The sequence below is a fragment of the Aquarana catesbeiana genome, linkage group LG08, assembly GCF_042186555.1.
Source record: "Aquarana catesbeiana isolate 2022-GZ linkage group LG08, ASM4218655v1, whole genome shotgun sequence".
Classification (NCBI taxonomy): Eukaryota; Metazoa; Chordata; class Amphibia; order Anura; family Ranidae; genus Aquarana; species Aquarana catesbeiana.
In genome coordinates this window covers 112,222,806-112,240,531 of record NC_133331.1, presented here as the reverse complement: position 1 = coordinate 112,240,531, position 17,726 = coordinate 112,222,806, and the positions used below count along the sequence as shown (strand labels likewise).

At 44.0% G+C, this 17,726-nt stretch overlaps 1 protein-coding gene across 1 annotated transcript in view; it reads right to left on the bottom strand.

The window, feature by feature from the left end:
• Positions 1-17,726, bottom strand: part of LG08H8orf76 (linkage group 08 C8orf76 homolog) — a 42,197-nt gene that overhangs the window by 21,952 nt on the left and 2,519 nt on the right. The window contains exons 2-3 of the mRNA XM_073596324.1: positions 14,710-14,805; positions 14,076-14,219 (exon numbers count right to left, since the gene is read on the bottom strand). Coding sequence (XP_073452425.1) covers positions 14,076-14,219; positions 14,710-14,805 — 240 coding nt within the window. The remainder of the gene's footprint in view (positions 1-14,075; positions 14,220-14,709; positions 14,806-17,726) is intronic.

The window sequence follows — 17,726 nt, the reverse complement described above, 5'->3', positions numbered from 1 at the left end:
CTCAGAGCGAGTGTTGGGCACCTTGTTGTATTCTCGTAAAAAAATCTACAAACTCGACCTATCACCGAGTATGGAAGACATTCCGACGCGTTGCTGCGGAAAAGGGCTGGGAGCCCGAATCTCCTTCAGTCTCGAACATCTTGGAGTTTATTTCATTTAACATTGAGGACAGTATTCCTGACAGCTATAGCCTCCGCTAGGAGAGTTTCCGAATTATGCGCCATTTCATCCAAAGAGCCCTTTTGTGTGATTTTTCCCAACAAGATTATTCTCAGACCATTTCCTAGCTTTCTACCGAAGGTCTCTACTGCCTTTTACATGAATTGGGAGACTGTCTTGCCAGCTTTCACCGTAGATCAGTTCCAGGATGATTGGAAGAGGCTAGATTTGGTCTCCTCTATTTCAGTTTACTTGGAGCGGACTGAGGAGTTTCGCAAGCAAGATTAACTTCCTATGGGACCTAAAAAGGGCATGGTGGCCCCACCTAGGGTTGTCTCATCCTGGATTGTGAAGACCATCCAGATCGCTTACAAGTCCCTAGGCTTTCCCGCACCTGCGGAGATCAGAGCGCATTCAACTAGGGGTATGACAGCATCATGGGCAGATTATGCAAAGGTGTCACTCGAGATAGTATGCAGAGCAGCGGGCTGAAGCGCGCCCAACACTTTCATCCAACATTATAGGCTAAATGTAGTCTTCTCTCCTGTGGAAATGTTTGGTTCTTCTGTTTTTTCTGCAGCTGTCGGTCATTAAATTTGTTTAGCAGCAGTACTCTCTCTGAGTTGCTTTATTTTTTTCCCTCCCTTGTTTAAGGTTGCTTGGTACATCCCATAGTAGGCTGACATGGGAAGGTCCAGGAATAAGGAAAATTTTTGCCCATACTTACCGTAATTTTCCTTTCCTGGATCCTCCCCATGTCAGCCGGGGATTCCCACCCTATCTTCCGTCGCAAGGAAGGGTTTTTGAACGTTGAGCTGGTCCGACAGCCGCCCTTTAGGGCTAGAAAAAAGGTGGTCCTGGAGGGGTCAGAGGGGGCGGAGCTGACCCATAGTAGGCTGACATGGGGAGGATCCAGGAAAGGCAAATTACGGTAAGTATGGGCAACAATTTTCCTTACTCCCATCGTTTGGCAAATCTATGTACACTCCAAACTGTATGATTGAATCGGTTCTGACATTGCTGTTTTACTAACCTGACAGCTTATTATTCCAAATAGGAAACCTTCATTTTATTTGCAAATATTAAAGATTCTAACTACCAGCAAGAATGAGTCCTTACATTTAAAGGGCACCTGTCATTTCAGATCCATCATGGTGGCGCCCGGTAATGGGCATCCACTGACCTGCTGCCACCACGTCCCTCACCTTGTGTCACTGCCGCATCACCAGCCATCCCATTAAAGTGAATGAGACTGTCGGTGGGTCAACAGCGGGTCAGGAGGAGGAGCCGCTGTGGGACAGAGATGACAGATTTTCTTTAAAAATTATGATTTGAATCAAGCTATTTTACTAGCGATTAAAATCAAGATTTAAATTGACTTGGATTGACTTGGATTTAACCGCTTCAATACCGGGCCAATTCTGACTTTGCTCCTACATGTAAAAATCATAATTTTTTTGCTAGAAAATAACACAGAACCCCCAAACATTATATATGTTTTTTTAGCAAAGACCCTAGAGAATACAATGGCGGTTGTTGCAACTTTTTATCTCACACAGTATTTGCGCAGGAATTTTTCGAACGCGTTTTTTTTGGGAAAAAAACTGTTTTGTGTTTAAAAAAAAAACAAAACAGTAAAGTTAGCCCAATGTTTTTGCATTTTGTGAAAGATGAAGTTACGACGAGTAAATAGATACCTAACATGTCACGCTTCAAAATTGCACACGCTCGTGGAATGGCGCCAATGTTCGGTACTTAAAAATCCCCATAGGCGACGCTTGAAATTTTTTTACTGGTTACATGTTTTGAGTTACAGAGGAGGTCTAGGGCCAAAATTATTGCTCTCGCTCCAACGTTCGCGGCGATACCTCACATGTATGGTTTGAACACCGTTTTCATATGTGGGCGGGACTTACGTATGCGTTCACTTCTGCGTGCGAGCACACGGGGACAGCGGCGCTTTAAATTTTTTTTTTTTTTTTATTTTGACACTTTTTTGAAAAAAAAAAAAAAAAAAAATTGATCACTTTTATTCCTATTACAAGGAATGTAAACATACATTGTAATAGCAATATAACATGACAGGTGCTCTTAATAGTGAGATATGGGGTCAATAAGACCCCATATCTCACCACTAGGCTGGGAAGCCTGAAATAAAAAAAAAAAAAAAACGATCGCCGCTTCCAAGCTGAAGCGGCGCCGTTTTTTTGAATGGGGAGGCCGGGGCGTGACGTCATAACATCGCGCCCGGCCTCCGACGATCATAGAGACTCCGGAGACCATCTGGTCCGCCGGAAATCTCTATGAGCTACATCCGGCGCCGGCGGATCCACTCTCCGCCTCACCGATCGTAACGGTGAGTCGGAGCAGGCACCGGAGGGCGGCGGGAGGGGGGGGGGACGTCCCCTCTCGCCTCCCATAGGAACAATCAAGCGGTGGAACGGCCGCTACGATCATTCCTATGGTGTAGAGATTCGCCGGCTGAAACCGGCAATATCTGAATGATGTTTGTAACTACAGGCATCATTCAGATATACCTGCTCAAAGCCAAGGACGTCATATGACGTCCTTGGTATTGAAGTGGTTAAATTGACTTGGATCTTTCATAAATTGGACTTTAATAACCACATATCACATCTTGGATTTGATATTCACACTCATTGTGTGGCACTTGGTTGTGTTTTTTGCACTTATCACTGTGATATTATTTATATATTTTTTGCACGGTAAATTTCAGATTATATAAATAATTTTTCATTCATTATATATACAGTTAGTAGTTTAAGCACTTGCTGCCCGCCCGCCGTCATATGACAGCGGGACGGTGCAGCTGTTGTTCTGGGCCGCCGTCATATGACGTGATCGCTTTCCAGGCAGCCCAGGGGGCACGCGCGCCCGCCACATCGCTAGGGGCCCGGTGCGCCCACGATTGCCTGGTAACCGAGCAGGACCGTGGATCTGTGGGTGTACACCCACAGATCCACGTCCTGTCAGATGGGAGGAGACCGATGGTGTGTTCCTTGTACACAGAGGAACACCGATCGGTCTCCTCCCCTTGTGAGTCCCCTCCCCCCACAGTTAGAATCACTCCCTAGGAACATATTTAACCCTACAGCGCCCCCTCCTGCTTAACCCCTTCATTGACAGTCACATTTATACAGTAATCAATGCATTTTTATAGCACGGATCGCGGTATAAATGTGAATGGTCTCAAAAATGTGTCAAAATTGTCCGATGTGTCCGCCGCACTATCGCAGTCACGATAAAAAAAAAAAAAAAAAAAAAATTATAATAATAACAATAATAATAATAATAATAATAATAATAATAATAATAATAATAATAATGCTATAAATCTATCCCCTTATTTTGTAGACGCTATAACTTTTGCGCAAACCAATAAATATATGCTTATTGCGATATTTTTTACCAAAAATATGTAGAAGAATATGTATCGGCCTAAACTGAGGAAAAAATTTGTTTAAAAAGAAAAAAAATTTGGATATTTATTATAGCAAAAAGTAAAAAATATTGTGTTTTTTTTTTTTCAAACTTGTCACTCTTATTTTGTTTATAGCACAAGAAATAAAAACCGCAGGGGTGATCAAATACCACCAAAAGAAAGCTCTATTAGTGGGGAAAAATAATGATAAAAATTGCATTTGGGTACAGTGTTGTATGACCGCGCAATTGTTATTCAAAGTGCGACAGTGCTGAAAGCTGAAAATTGGCTTGGGCAGGAAGGGGGTGAAAATGCCCTATATGGACGTGGTTAATCATCGCTACTCTTATTCTAATGGTATACATCTAGTATATTATTTACACATTGCATCTTATAATCACTTAAAAAAAAAAAATTTTATTTTTTTTTTAATACATATATCTTTTGTGCCTTGCTGTGGTTGAATAAGCCGCTGATGTGATATTTTCAGTATACCTCATATGGATTAATGATCTCCAGATTGACATTTTCACCTTAGCGCAGCGTATCTTTTGTATACATTGCATTGCACGGCATATGAAACGTGTTCTGCGCGGGCAGCTAGGTGATTTCCACATTTGAAGCAATATACCATTGTGGCTCGCAAAATTCCCTTTTATCTATCCAGGCCGGAGATGACTTGGTACCTCCACACGATGACCTGACACTTGGTATTGGGTGGACTACTTTCAGCCAGTCCAGGACTATAAATGCTGCGTTCCCCGGCCACAGCATTCTACAGTGCTCTGACAAGTTTCTCTTCTTCTGTTACACTGACCTTTTCCTCCAGAACAGTTGTGTCCCCACAGCAGCCTGATGCCTCCTTAGAGAGGAAGATTCTTATCTTTAGCTCCTTCCCAGCGGTTCCTCCATCCCTCCTCTGCGTCCACCCCATCCCCCCACGTGGGGACGCGCGGAACAGCACCTCAACACTCCATGCTGTCTTTCTGCTCCACAGAACTCCTCCCTGAAAGCATGTGACCCCAGCTTATATGAGAGGCCTGTCCCCTGCCAATGCAAATTAATGATTGGTCAGGGCTCCTCACATGAGCTGCCTGCCACTCAGATCTCAAGTCCAACCTCTCTTCCAGAACTATCCATCTGAAAGCAGGGGAGGCATGTCTGGAGAGCAGGTGGCCACACCCCCCACTACACTGATCACTCCCAGTCCCAAATCACAACAACCAGGTCCAGCCTAAAGCATAGGCCTGGCTAAATGTACCTGCCCTTGGGCCCTGCACTAGAAAAATACTTCTCTAGCACCTATCTTTAGGTAGAGGGTGCTACACAAAAAAAGGTAAAAAATAGTTAGGTTTTTTTTCAAAATTGTCACTTTTGTTTATTTTATAGCGCAAAAAAATAAAAACCGCAGAGGTGATCAAATACCACCAAAAGAAAGCTCTATTTGTGGAAAAAAAAGGAGGACTTCAATTTTGATTGGGTACAGCGCAATTGTCAAAGTGACGCAGTGCCGTATCGCAAAAAATGGCCTGGTCATTAAGCAGCCAAATCTTCCAGTCTGTAAGTGGTTAAGGAGCACTTGCAGAAGCCTCCTGTACGTTTGGCTCCAAGCTTTGTATTCCCACCCTTGCCCCCCTCAACTCCCATGCCTCCTGGTACCGAGTCCGCCAGTGAAGTAGAACCCATGCAGTTGGACTTCACGCGTCGCTCTGTGGAGGAGAGGGCCTTTAGGAGGAGGGAGAGATTGTGCCTTTATTGTGGCCAGGCAAGTCACTTTTTGAAGTCTTGTACCACCCGTCCAGGAAACACCCGCACCTTGAGGTCCTGTAGGGGACAGATTTGAGGTGGCGTTGATGTATACCCAGTTATCCTGTAGGATAAGCCTCTATTTCCGGTTAGCCTTTCTTGGTCTGAGTCGTCCATTGATACACATGCTCTAATCAACTCTGGGGCTGCAGGCCTGTTCATAGATAGTGCCTTTGTGCCTAAACACTCGATTCCACTGCAGCTTCATGCCACTCCACTTGCCATTGAGGCTATTGATGGAAGACCTTTACAGCCTGCCCATGTGACTCATGAGACTGCTCCGTTGACCATGGCCGTAGTGGCTCTTCACCATGAGATAATCGAATTTCAAGTAATTTCCTCACCTCCTTATCCGGTGATCGTTGGTTACAGAGGCACAACCCCTCTTTTGATTGGCATTGTTCTTTCCTGGACGTCACAATGCAGTAAAACATGTTTTCTGAAAGTGGTTAGGGTCTTGTGCACCTCTTCACTCTCCTCCTTGCCAGATGAGTACCACAAATTTAGCCAGGTCTTTGACAAAGGTCAAGCCGATAGTCTGCCTCCACACCGGACGTATGATTGCGCAATTGACCTTCAACCTGGTGCCAAGCCCCCTCGGGGCCGGATCTAACCATTGTATGTCTGAGGATAAAGCCATGGAGGACTATGTTGCTGATTCACTCTCGAGAGTTCATCTGCATATCCCCGTCTCCTGCCGATGCGCTCTTCTTCTTTGTGAAAAAGAAGAGTGGTGAACTGAGACCTTGTATCGATTATAGGGGTCTCAATTGCATCATGATTAAGAACGCTTATCCGATTCCATTGATTACAGAATTAATCGACCTCCTCAAGGGAGCAAAGGTTTTCACAAAGCTCGATTTGAGAGGGGCATACAATCTCTTGAGGATCAAGGAGGGCGACGAATGGAAAACTGCATTTAATACCAGGACTGGACATTACAAATACCCTGTAATGCCGTTCGGTCTCTGCAACGCTCCAGCAGTTTTTCAGGAATTCATCAACAATGTCCTCCGAGATATGTTGCAGCAATGCGTGGTGGTTTATCTTGACAATATTCTCATATATTCAAAATCCCTAGAGAGCCACCGCACAGATGTCTCCCGTGTGCTACAGAGGTTGAGAGACAATAACCTGTACTGTAAGTTGGAAAAGTGCGAGTTCCATCGTGAACAGGTTAACCACCTCAATACAGGGCACTTTCACCCCCTTCCTGCCCAAGCCATTTTTCAGTTTTCAGCCCTGTTGCACTTTGAATGACAATTGCGCGGTCATGCTACACTACACCCTAATGAAATTGTTATAGTTTTTTCCTCACAAATAGAGCTTTCGTTTGGTGGTATTTGATCACCTCTGTGGTTTTTATTTATTGCGCTATAAACAAAAGAAGAGGGACAAGTTTGAAAAAACACAATATTTTTTACTTTTTGCTATAATAAATATCCAATTTGAATTTTTTTTTTTTTTTTTTTTAAACAAATTTTTATATTGATTGGTTTGCGCAAAAGTTAAAAAGTTATAGCATGTACAAAATAGGGGATACATTTCTAGCATTTTTATTATTTTTTTTTTTTTTACTAGTCATGGCGGCGATCTGCGATTTTTATTGTGACTGCGATATTATGGCGGAAATATCGGACACTTTTGACACATTTTTGGGACCATTCACATTTATACAGTGATCCGTGCTATAAAAATTCATTGATTACTGTGTAAATGTGACTGGCAGGGAAGGGGTTAACACTAGGGGTTAAATGTGTGTCCTAGGGAGGTGATTCTAACTGTGGGGGGGGGGGAGAGGATTGACTGGGGGAGGTGACGGATCGGTGTCCCTATGTACAAGGGACACACCATCGGTCTCCTCTCTTCTGACAGGATGTGGATCTGTGTGTTTACATACACAGATCCACGGTCCTGCTCGGTTGCTGGGCAATCGCAGGTGCCCAGCGGACATCGCGGCCCCCAGGCACGTGCATAGGGTCGCCAGTGAGCATGCGCGCCCCCTAGTGCTCGGGGAGGCGATCACGTCATATGACGTCCGCCCAGAACAAGAGCTGCCTCGTCCCACCGTCATACGACAGTGGGTGGGCAGCTAGTGGTTACATTTCTGGGCTATGTCATTTATACTACCGGTTTTTCGATGGACCCAGAGAAACTATCTGCAGTTCTACAGTGGCCTCGACTCGTAGGTCTACGTCCGCTATGTTTTTTTTGCTTTGCCAATTATTGGTTATGTATTCGTAATTTCCCTTCTCTTGTCAAACCCCTGACTGATATGACCAGGAAGGACGGCAACCCATAGAATTAGTCTCCGCGTTCCATTAAACCTTTGAGTCTTTCAAAGTTGCCTTTGTTTCAGCTCCTGTGCTGGCACATCTTGATCCTACATTACCTTTCATTCTTGAGGTTGATGCGTCTGAGACTGGGAGTAGGCGCCCTTCTGTCTCAACGTCCTACCTCAGAGCGCTATGCATCCTTGTGGCTACTTTTCTAAGAAATTGTCTCCTACAGAATGCAATTATGTGATTGGCTATCATTTAACTCCTAAGAAATGGAGGCATCTCCTCACTGGGTACCACTGTGCCGGCTCCTAATTTTAACGGCCCATAAGAATCTCACATTCATGTCTGAGGCAAAACGAAACGCTCATCTCCCAGAAGGGCACGATGGGCTCCTTCTCTGTCAAGCTTCAATTATAGTCTCATTCTTACCCAGTACTAAGAATGTAAGGGCTGATGCATTGTCACAACAGTTTTCCTCCACCTCCCGATCATATTCTAGCCACTATTCACACTTCACCTTTGGGCGACAGATTTCTTGCTGCTCAGATCTATTCTTCTCCCGAGCAACCTTGTGACCGCTGCTTTGTCCCTGAGAATCTCCACACTGCTTTGCTTCAGACTTACCATTCTCCCAAGGCAGCTGGTCAACCAGGGAAGAATCAACTCATTTAGTCCATTTCTCAACAATTCTGGTGGCCTAGTCTCTGCGCTGATGTAACTGCCTTCGTAGCCGTCTGTTCCGTGTGTGCTCGGAGTAAAAAAAGCAGGACACCTTCCAGTGGGCCTCCTACAACCCATACCCAATAGAGACAGGCCTTGGACCCATTTGTCTATAGATTTTATTGTGGAGGTACCCGACTCCAAGGGTAACACAGTTATTCTTTTGGTGGTTGACTGGTTCTCGAAGATGTCACATGGTATTCCATTTAAGAAGTTGCCCACATCCAAAGAACTGCCATCCATTTTCGCTCATGAGATCTTTTCAGTTATTTTGGCTACCCAAGGTTATCATCTCAGACAGGGGTAGCCAGTTTGTGTCCAGGTTTTGGCAAGCCTTTTGTGCACAGTTGGGAATTCAGCTTTCCTTCTCCTCTGCTTATCACCCGCAGTCCAGTGGGGCCACAGGACAAGCAAACAACTGGTCAGACCTCTTACCTTGGGCTGAGGTTACTCACAATAGTGCCATCAATGCTGCTTCAGGATTTCTGGTCACACCAGTTCCTGACAATGTGTGGATTGCCACAGAGTATACCAAACAAAGGTAAAGTGTAAATAATATAATTTATTAAAAGATAGGTGGATAACACAAAGAAAAAACACACCTCAAATATAACAGTGTAACCCAACCAGCAAACCAAAATAAACAGTGAACACACAATAAATGACTGCCTAAATCAGATCTATACAGAAAATGGGATAACCAGATCGTAATCCGAACAGAGCCAGGGTCATACACGGGAGATCAAGCAGATGGAGCTGGGAACAAGGTAGGAGATGGAATGAGCGAGTAGGAAGGGATCAGGCTGCCGAGATGGGGTCAGGGTCCAGGAACAGGAGACGGAATGCAGGCTTCAGGAACACAGATCAGGGGCACATGGAGAAAAACACCAAGGCAATGTGTAACAGCATGCACCAGGTTTAAATACACTTCCTGCAATCAGCATCAGGTGATGCCTGATTGCAGGAGGATGATGTCAGCTTCTGACTGCCGAGAGACATCCGCTGGTGGACACTGGAACTGCAGCCCCATCAGCAGGTGAATCCTTTCCTGACACAGATTGTCTCCATTTATGGCGAATTATGGGTTCCAGCCAGCCAGCCATCCATGTTGACTGACACATTTGCTCCTCAAAGAATTCCTGCGTTACAGGAGCATCTCCGTTCCACTTGGGTGCAGGTCCAAGAGTTCTTGCGAGGTGAAGACTCCAATGCTGACCGCCAATTCCTACCTGCACCTTCCTACCAAGTTGGGGAGAGGGTCTTGCTGTCATCTTGTAACCTCCGAATCAGTGTTGCCTCACAGAAACTGGCACCGCGGTATATTGGGACATTCTGTATTCTCCGTAGGATCAACCCAGTGGCCTACGCTTTACAGCTTCCTTCCAACATGCATATTTCTAAGGTATTCCATGTTTCCTTATTAAAACCCTTGGTGTGCAACTGCTTCACCACCTCGGTACCACATCCTCACCCAGTTCAGGTTGAGAATTATGAGTAGTATGAGATGCAATCATTAACCCCTGTACGTTCCATAGGCGCTTACAGTACCTTGTTCATTGGAAAGGGTACAGTCCGGAGGAATGCTCTTGGGTCTCATTCTCGGACGTACATGCTCCCAAAAAACATTTTCCCCTCAAACCTGGTGCCCCTCCGAGGGGGATGGGTCATTGAGGATGGGGTACTGTCAGGTCTGAGCTCCCTTCTCTGTGCTGAGGCTGCTCAGCTGCCAGATAATTGTCAGCAATCATTGATCCCTCAGTGGCTCACCTGGTTATTATTATCTGCTCATCAGTCCCACCAACAGCCAGCCCCTCCTGGTTATTTAAACTGCCTGTTCATTCCTTTCCTGCCTTCGCTTTTGTCAACAGATCTGGAGTTTCTCTGCTGTGTTCCTGTGATAGACTTTGCCCGGCTGACGTCCCTTCTGGTTCCTGATCCTGTTCTTCTGCCTCCGACTGTGCTGATCTCTGGTTTCCTGATTACTGGCCTGTCTGACTACCCGCTTTGGTTACTGATCCGTGGCTTATGTTTTGACCATGTTTACTGATCTGTACCATTTTTACCATTATATTAAAAGGTGTGATTTTTACTGCATTTCTCTCTCAGTCTGATTCATGGTTCCTGACAGTCCTTCTAAAATAGCATCATCCACATTAAATGCCCATACCATTCGCATCGAATGTTTTACGCAGAGGTAATCTCAGACTAAAGTTTTAACCAGTTTACTGTTGCCATCTACCACAAACTATGCTTTTATTTTTTTTTTTTCTGTACACAAAAACCTTAGGCTTACCGGTAATGGTATTTCTACGAGTCTTTCAGGACAGCACGTGGAGAGAGTGCACTGCAGTCATTGCTTTAAAGCCTGGACACTTCAACCATGGCCTCAGTTGTCATCGAGCACCTCCAGCCATGCTGAAATTATAAAAGCAAAAACATAGCAATAACCCCATATAAGCTTTGTGGATAGCCATCCGAAGCCACCTTCCAATCGTGCTTTTAGAAGTTCCGTAACCCATACGAGATTCCGAAAACAAAATAAACAGAGAATTGGACATAATAAACTCGTTAACTCCAGATAGCGTAACATGCATCTCTTTACGTCCAGACTATGAAATTCCCTCTCCTTAGGGCAGGTTGGAAATGGACAGAACGTTGGTAGAACCATCTCTTGAGACCTGTGATAAACTGACAAGACCTTCGACAAAAATCCCGGGTCTGTCCTCAGCACAACCCGGTCTGGAAAAACGGTCAAAAAAGGCTCAATGATAGATAATGCCTGTAGTTCACCAACTCTTCTAGCCGAGGCAACTTCTACCAGCAGTGTTAGTTTTAAATGATGAATATGAAATTGTGGCTTCTTCTGATGGTTCGAAAGGTCTTCTAGTCTTGCAAAACCACTGATAAATCCCATTTAGGGAAAAATTTAAATGGAACCGGCCTAGCCCTAGCTAGCGCCTTAAAATAATATTAAGATCAAAGGTTCTAGAGATAATCTTCTCTCTAGAAAAACTGACAGCGCAGCTACCTGAACTTTTAAAAAAGGTACTGGCTGCAAAACCCTTCTCCATTCCGTCATGGAGAAATTCAAGACTGGAAATGTCCTCCTGTGAAGAGCAACTTTTTGAAACGCACCAGAAGTTGAAGGATTTCCCATTATTCAAAATAAAATGGCCCTTGTGACCTTCTTCCTGCTATTTAGCAGGGTACAAACTAAACTGTCGGACAAACCCTTTTTCCTCAAGATTTGCTCCTCAGTATCCAGGCTGCCAGCCTGACATGACCTGCAGAAGGGGACCCTGAGTCAACAGGTCAATTTGAACAGGAAGCAACCAATGGGGCTCTACCGCTAACTTTAGTAGGATTGAAGCTCTCTTGGGCCAAACCGGGGCTACTAAAATTAGGGTTGTATTCTCTCCCTGTAGTTTGAGCACTAAAAGGTATCATATGCACAGAGGGAAAGGAGCAAACCAAGCGGAAGGTCCAGCGCTGGGCCAGTGCATACAGACCAGCCTCGTGGTCCTGCCTGTTCAGAGAAAAGTAGACTAATGCTTTTGCATTTGCTTGTGATGCAAAAAAGGTCGGCCTGGGGAACCCCCATCTACTTATTAACCTCTGAAAAATCTCAGTACTTCAGCTCCATTCCTCTAGCACCCTTCTTCTGCCCAAGAAGTCCGCTATCTGGTTTAGGCTGCCCTTCAGATGTACTGCTGTTAAGGATGCCAAGTTGTCGTCTGCCCAAGTAGGAATCTGTAAGACCAAGGTTAGAAGACACCTGCTTCTTGTGCCCCCTTGACTCGACCTGTAGGCCACCGCCATGGCGTTGTCTGATAACACCAGGATGTGTTAGCCCCTGATTAACTCTTTGAATGCCCACAGCCCCAGGAAAATGGCCCTTAGTTCCATCCAGTTGGAGGACCTTCTGGATTCATCTAGGTTGGCAGAGGGCGCTTTAATAGAGGTTTCCCCTCTGACCAAATCTGCTACGCAGGGCCTGCACAAAGGCTTGGTCCAAGAATCCCTAAGGGAAGCTTTACATGAGGCACATAGTTTTTCTTGGGAGGGGGGGGGGGGGGGGGGAAACGTGCTTAGTCTTTTGCCTGAAGACACACCAAGCAGAAAAAAAATACCATAAATAAACTTGTAAATTGGATCTCCTCCCCAGCAGACCCATAAACAACAGTCAGTGAAAACAAAGACATACCCCAGAAAATCTGCTGTAAAACACACTTCCCAGTGACATCACCTGAGGAGTGTGATTCAGGCTCCCTCCCCTGGGAGGAAGAGAGGTAACAACCATAGCCCAGGTAAAGTAACAGAGGCCACTGCCTCTCCTACCTGGGTCTGGCTGGTGCTTGTGGCTCCTGCTCCCGCTACCGGTTCCTCTGGCTCCATTTTTCCCAGGGTCCCAGCAGACGACCGGCAGCTTTTTATTTAAAATTTTTTAGGTCCTTTCGTCGCTGTGAAATGACCGGAAATTGCACCCACCGAGGCCGTTTTCCCCTCCTGAGTTCCAGCGGCCGGAACCGGAAGTCCCGCCCCATCTGGCAGTGACGTCACCCTGGCGCAGGCTGGCCAGACAGAAAAGAAAACCACCACCAAGGTATGCCCTAACCCTACTCGGAGAAAGCGCAGCACACCCCTGATCCCCTGCAGCGCTTCTACCATGGCTGGAGGAAACACTACAACTGAGGCCATGGTGGAAGTGTCCAGGCTTTAAAGCAATGACTGGGAAGTGGGTGGAGCTGCACTCTCTCCAGGTGCTGTCCTGAAAGATGAGGTGAGAAACAACCATTTCTCTCTTTTTTAATGTTCAACCAGCAGGGTTACAAAGACAAAAACTTCAGCAAGTAAATGGCTGTCAATTGATAGCCAAGCATACTATTCAGGTTTTTGTATCTAATATCATCTGTCTCATGCTAGGAGCTGAAGGAAAAATGCAGTACTTTCTGGGATGGAGACCAGAATGACCCAAAGCCTAAATATGATTCTTATGAGGCTACACTAGGTGAAAAAGTATCCATTCACAAGTAGGCATTACAAAATCTTAGTATTATTCTAAATATATAGATACAAGTTGTTAAAAGCCCCTAAAACAGGCAGATTGCCATGTTTAAAAATGTCCATACACAGAAATTCGTTCAACAAAAGTTGATTTTTCAGTTGACTTTTGTCAAAGGAACGACTGGGAAAACTTAAGTGAACACCACCTGCAATCAATCAGATGCAGTCATTATTCAAGTATTTTGACAGCCGCGGGTGCCTGCTGTCACAGCACAATTTTCAGTACTCAACATTTGTGCATCAATGCTGTTGAGCAAAGATGGGGGGGGACCAAGGGAATGTATGGCCAACTTTAGCAGATTACTATGTTTCTAGTCCAGGATGGAAAATTAAATTTTGCAACGGATGCTTATTTTTCCTCCCTTTCAGAGTTTATACAATTCTCATCATAACTCTCAAAATGTTCATGCTCACTACAGCCAAATGAAAATGCTATTAAGTTTTACATTTTACATACAGAAAAGAATACAAGATCTGCATGATCTAAAAGGATTTCATACTAAAGAATGCCTACTGAGCATTTGATCAAAAAAAAAAAAAAAAAAAAAAAAAAAAAAAAACCACATAGATTTAGATAATAAATGTATTGACAGATATTTTACCAGAGCTTGTGCAATCTCTAGGGCTTCTGGAAATCTCTCCAGGTGGATTAAGCAGCGTGCCTGGCTTTCCTGCACATCTCTTCTCATTCCATTATTGGCAGCTGGTAGAAGCTCATAACAGCTGCTGTACTCATCAAATGCTTTCTGAAACAGAAGTTTATATTACAGAACAATACAAGCAAATTAGACGGTTTAAAAAAAAGTAAGCAACTGGATACCCCCTCCCTATGCTTACAAAATTGTCAACTTACAGCATAAAAAAAAAAAAAAGGAACACATTCTTTGCGCCATAAATAAATGCCCTCTTTACCTGACAATGCCTTCTTTGTCAATTACTTTATTTTTACAGCCTCCATAATGGTTGGGATTTACAACTGCAATGACAGTCTAGAGGGGACTCAGAAAATCAAAAACTGATATGTTAACACTACTGACAGACAGCATCAAATGCCTCATTTTAATTTCACCTATAGCGCCGCTTTAAGCAGTTTGCCATACTAAGTCAAAATTAATATGTACAAAAAAAATAAAAGCTGCTGTAAAGGTAATACATGATTACAGAACAGAAATGTCCCTTTAATATATAAACATTTAATTCAAATATTTAAATTTGGACTGAGTTCTGGAAACCAACCAGAAATTTTCTCTGTCTGTATAACCAGTCTGCCCGGAATTTCAGCACTGTATGCTCATCAGTGGGGTCATCACCTTTCAGGTCTTCACTGAACCACTGTAAAAATAAAATAAACCAAGTTATCATTTCTACCCACCTTGCTGCAGTGTCACCACATACAAGCACTCATAGCAGCCAACTGTCTAGGATTGGAGACATGCACATTTTAAAGCAAACCATTCTGGGAAAGTCAACAGATTTGCTTTTAGCACCCTCTTTCCCCCAATACCCAGCAGCATATACTTACCTTTTATTTCCACTAGTGCCCCTCTGTTCAGTGTCAGAAGCCAAAGGAGCTACTCTGAGCATACAACTTACTTTACCAGACAGTGCTGCACCAAACAGCACTATCACACAGGAAGTCCTTAGCACAACTCCAGCAACTCTTAGCTTATACAGTAAAACCTTGGATTGCGAGCATAATTCGTTCCAGAAACATGCTTGTAATCCAAAGCACTTGTATATCAAAGCAAAATTTCTCCATAAGAAATAATAGAAACTCAAATAATTTGTTCCACAACCATTTATTCATAAGTTCTTCAGTTTATAGTCCATATAAAAATAATATAGCAATGTGACCAGGTTGAGTAACCATAAAATGTTCATCCACAAATGCTAGGTGAAGTCTGCATTAAAGAGCATCTGTTTCCTTGCATGGACAAAGCAGAGGTTCAATTTAAAGCTAAAGTAAATGTCTTCTCTTGCAGTGGGTCTGCCCCCACACTGCACGGGTTAATTGCTCATTTAGTCAAATGGTAAGAGCAGTTTTACTTACCTGACCCTCCACTCAGTGGCAATGAATTGTTACATACTGTAGTTACATAGTAGGTGAGGTTGAAAAAAGACACAAGTCCAACCTATGTGTGTGATTATATTTCAGTATTACATTGTATATCCTTGTATGTTGTGGTCGTTCAGGTGCTTATCTAATCGTTTTTATCTAATCGTTTTTTGAAACCATCGATGCCCCCCGCTGAAGCCACTGCCTGTGGAAGGGCATTCCACATCCTTGCCGCTCTTAAGTAAAGAACCCTCTACAAAGTTTAAGGTTAAACCTTTTTTCTTCTAATTTTAGTGAGTGGCCACGTCTTATTAAACTTCCTTCCGCAAAAAAGTTTTATCCCTATTGTGGGGTCACCAGTATGGCATTTGTAAATGGAAATCATATCCCCTCTCAAGCGCCTCTTTTCCAGAGAGAATAAATTCAGTGCTCGCAACCTGGACGGGTGATCTGTCTATCAAAGTGCCCGGACAAGTGGGAGGGGCTTTTATGTGACGGCGCGCAGCGGGGAAGACACAGCTATTTAAATGAAAGCTGTGATGTTCCCGGCGCTGTAATCAAACAGGCGGCGGCTCTCCTCTATTCTACGATATAGGAAGCCCCCCTGATAGGCGGCACCAGGGGCGGAGCCCCACCCCATTTGGTATCGGCAAAAATTCTCTTTCGGCTTTTTGCCGAAAGGGCCATTTTCGGCCGATATGTTTTGGCGGCAGAAATTTCGGTGCATCCCTAAAACATATTAATTTCCTTCCTCAGGGGTTAAATGGAAGCGAACTGTTATATGTAATTACAATATCCGATGTGGAAAGAATGCACAGACCACAATAAAGAGAGACGGGGCCTCAGGTCTCAATAGGTGTTTCTTGAATGGCAATATTGTGCCAGGAACAATATTGTGCAGCAGCTGCACAGCCAGGATTCAGTCATACACATTACTTGTCAAATAAGATTGGCGCTTCTCTGACTTTATGGCTGTTCCTTGTGAGCCTTGATTTGCTGCCCTGGGGTGGGGTGTAGGCATCGCACACCATAAACATATGATAAAGCACAACCTGGGACTTCCCCAGCCTATGGCTTTTATCTAAAGTTCACCAATCTGATGATTTGTTATCCAACCGATCAAATTCCTTGTTTCTGGCACAATATTGCCATTCAAGAAACACCTTTTGAGACCTGAGGTCCTGTCTCTTTATTGTGGTCTGTGCATTCTTTCCACATCAGATATTGTAATTACATATAACAGTTCGCTTCCATTTAACCCCTGAGGAAGGAAATGAATATGTTTACCTTTATTCCCCTGCTTTTCCAAAACATGCTGGGATTTTTGTGATCATATTACCTGTATGACTCCTCTTCTGGAGTCTACCTGTGATCCAATAATCAAGCAACTGTATATGTATCTACATCCTATTCAATGGTTTTAGGAATATTTATAATATAATTTGTTAATGTCATTTTGTAATAAAATTGTTTTTTTACGTATACTTCTGTTTCCATCCCCTACTCATACTCTCACCCACACAATTCCCCCCCCCCCCCCAAGGGCATTCTTTCTCCACATTGTTTCTCCATGGGATGTACTGGGAGTTCTTTGGGAATCAACTCATAGGTGATTTCTTCTCATTCCTTTATTATACTTTTTTAAATATTGGTGCTACATTGGCTTTTCTCCAATTAGCTGGTACCATTCCAGTCGGTAGACGGTCAGTAAAAATGAGGAAAAATGGTCTGGCAATTACGTGACTGAGTTCCCCAAGTACCCTCGGGTGCAAGCCATCTGGTCCTAGTGATTTATTAATGTTAAGTTTCCCAAGTCTACTTCTAATTCTGTCCTCTGTTAGCCATGAGGGTGCTTCCTGTGATGTGTCATGAGGACAACCACTGCAGTTTTTGGTTACTGAAGCCCCCCCCATTCCCTCGTGAAGACTGAGAAGAATAAATTCAATACCTTCGCCATCTCCCCATCCTTTGTAACCAGATGTCCTTCCTCATTCTTTATGGGGCCAATATGGTCTGTCTTCCCTTTTTTACTGTTTATATACTTAAAGAATTTCTTGGGATTTTTTTTTCTCTTCTCCGCTATGCATCTCGTTTTCTAGCTTTGGCGCCCTAATTGCACCTTTACATATCTTGTTGCATGTTTTGTAAAGTCTGAATGCTGATGATGATCCCTCAGCCTTGTATTTTTTGAAGGCCT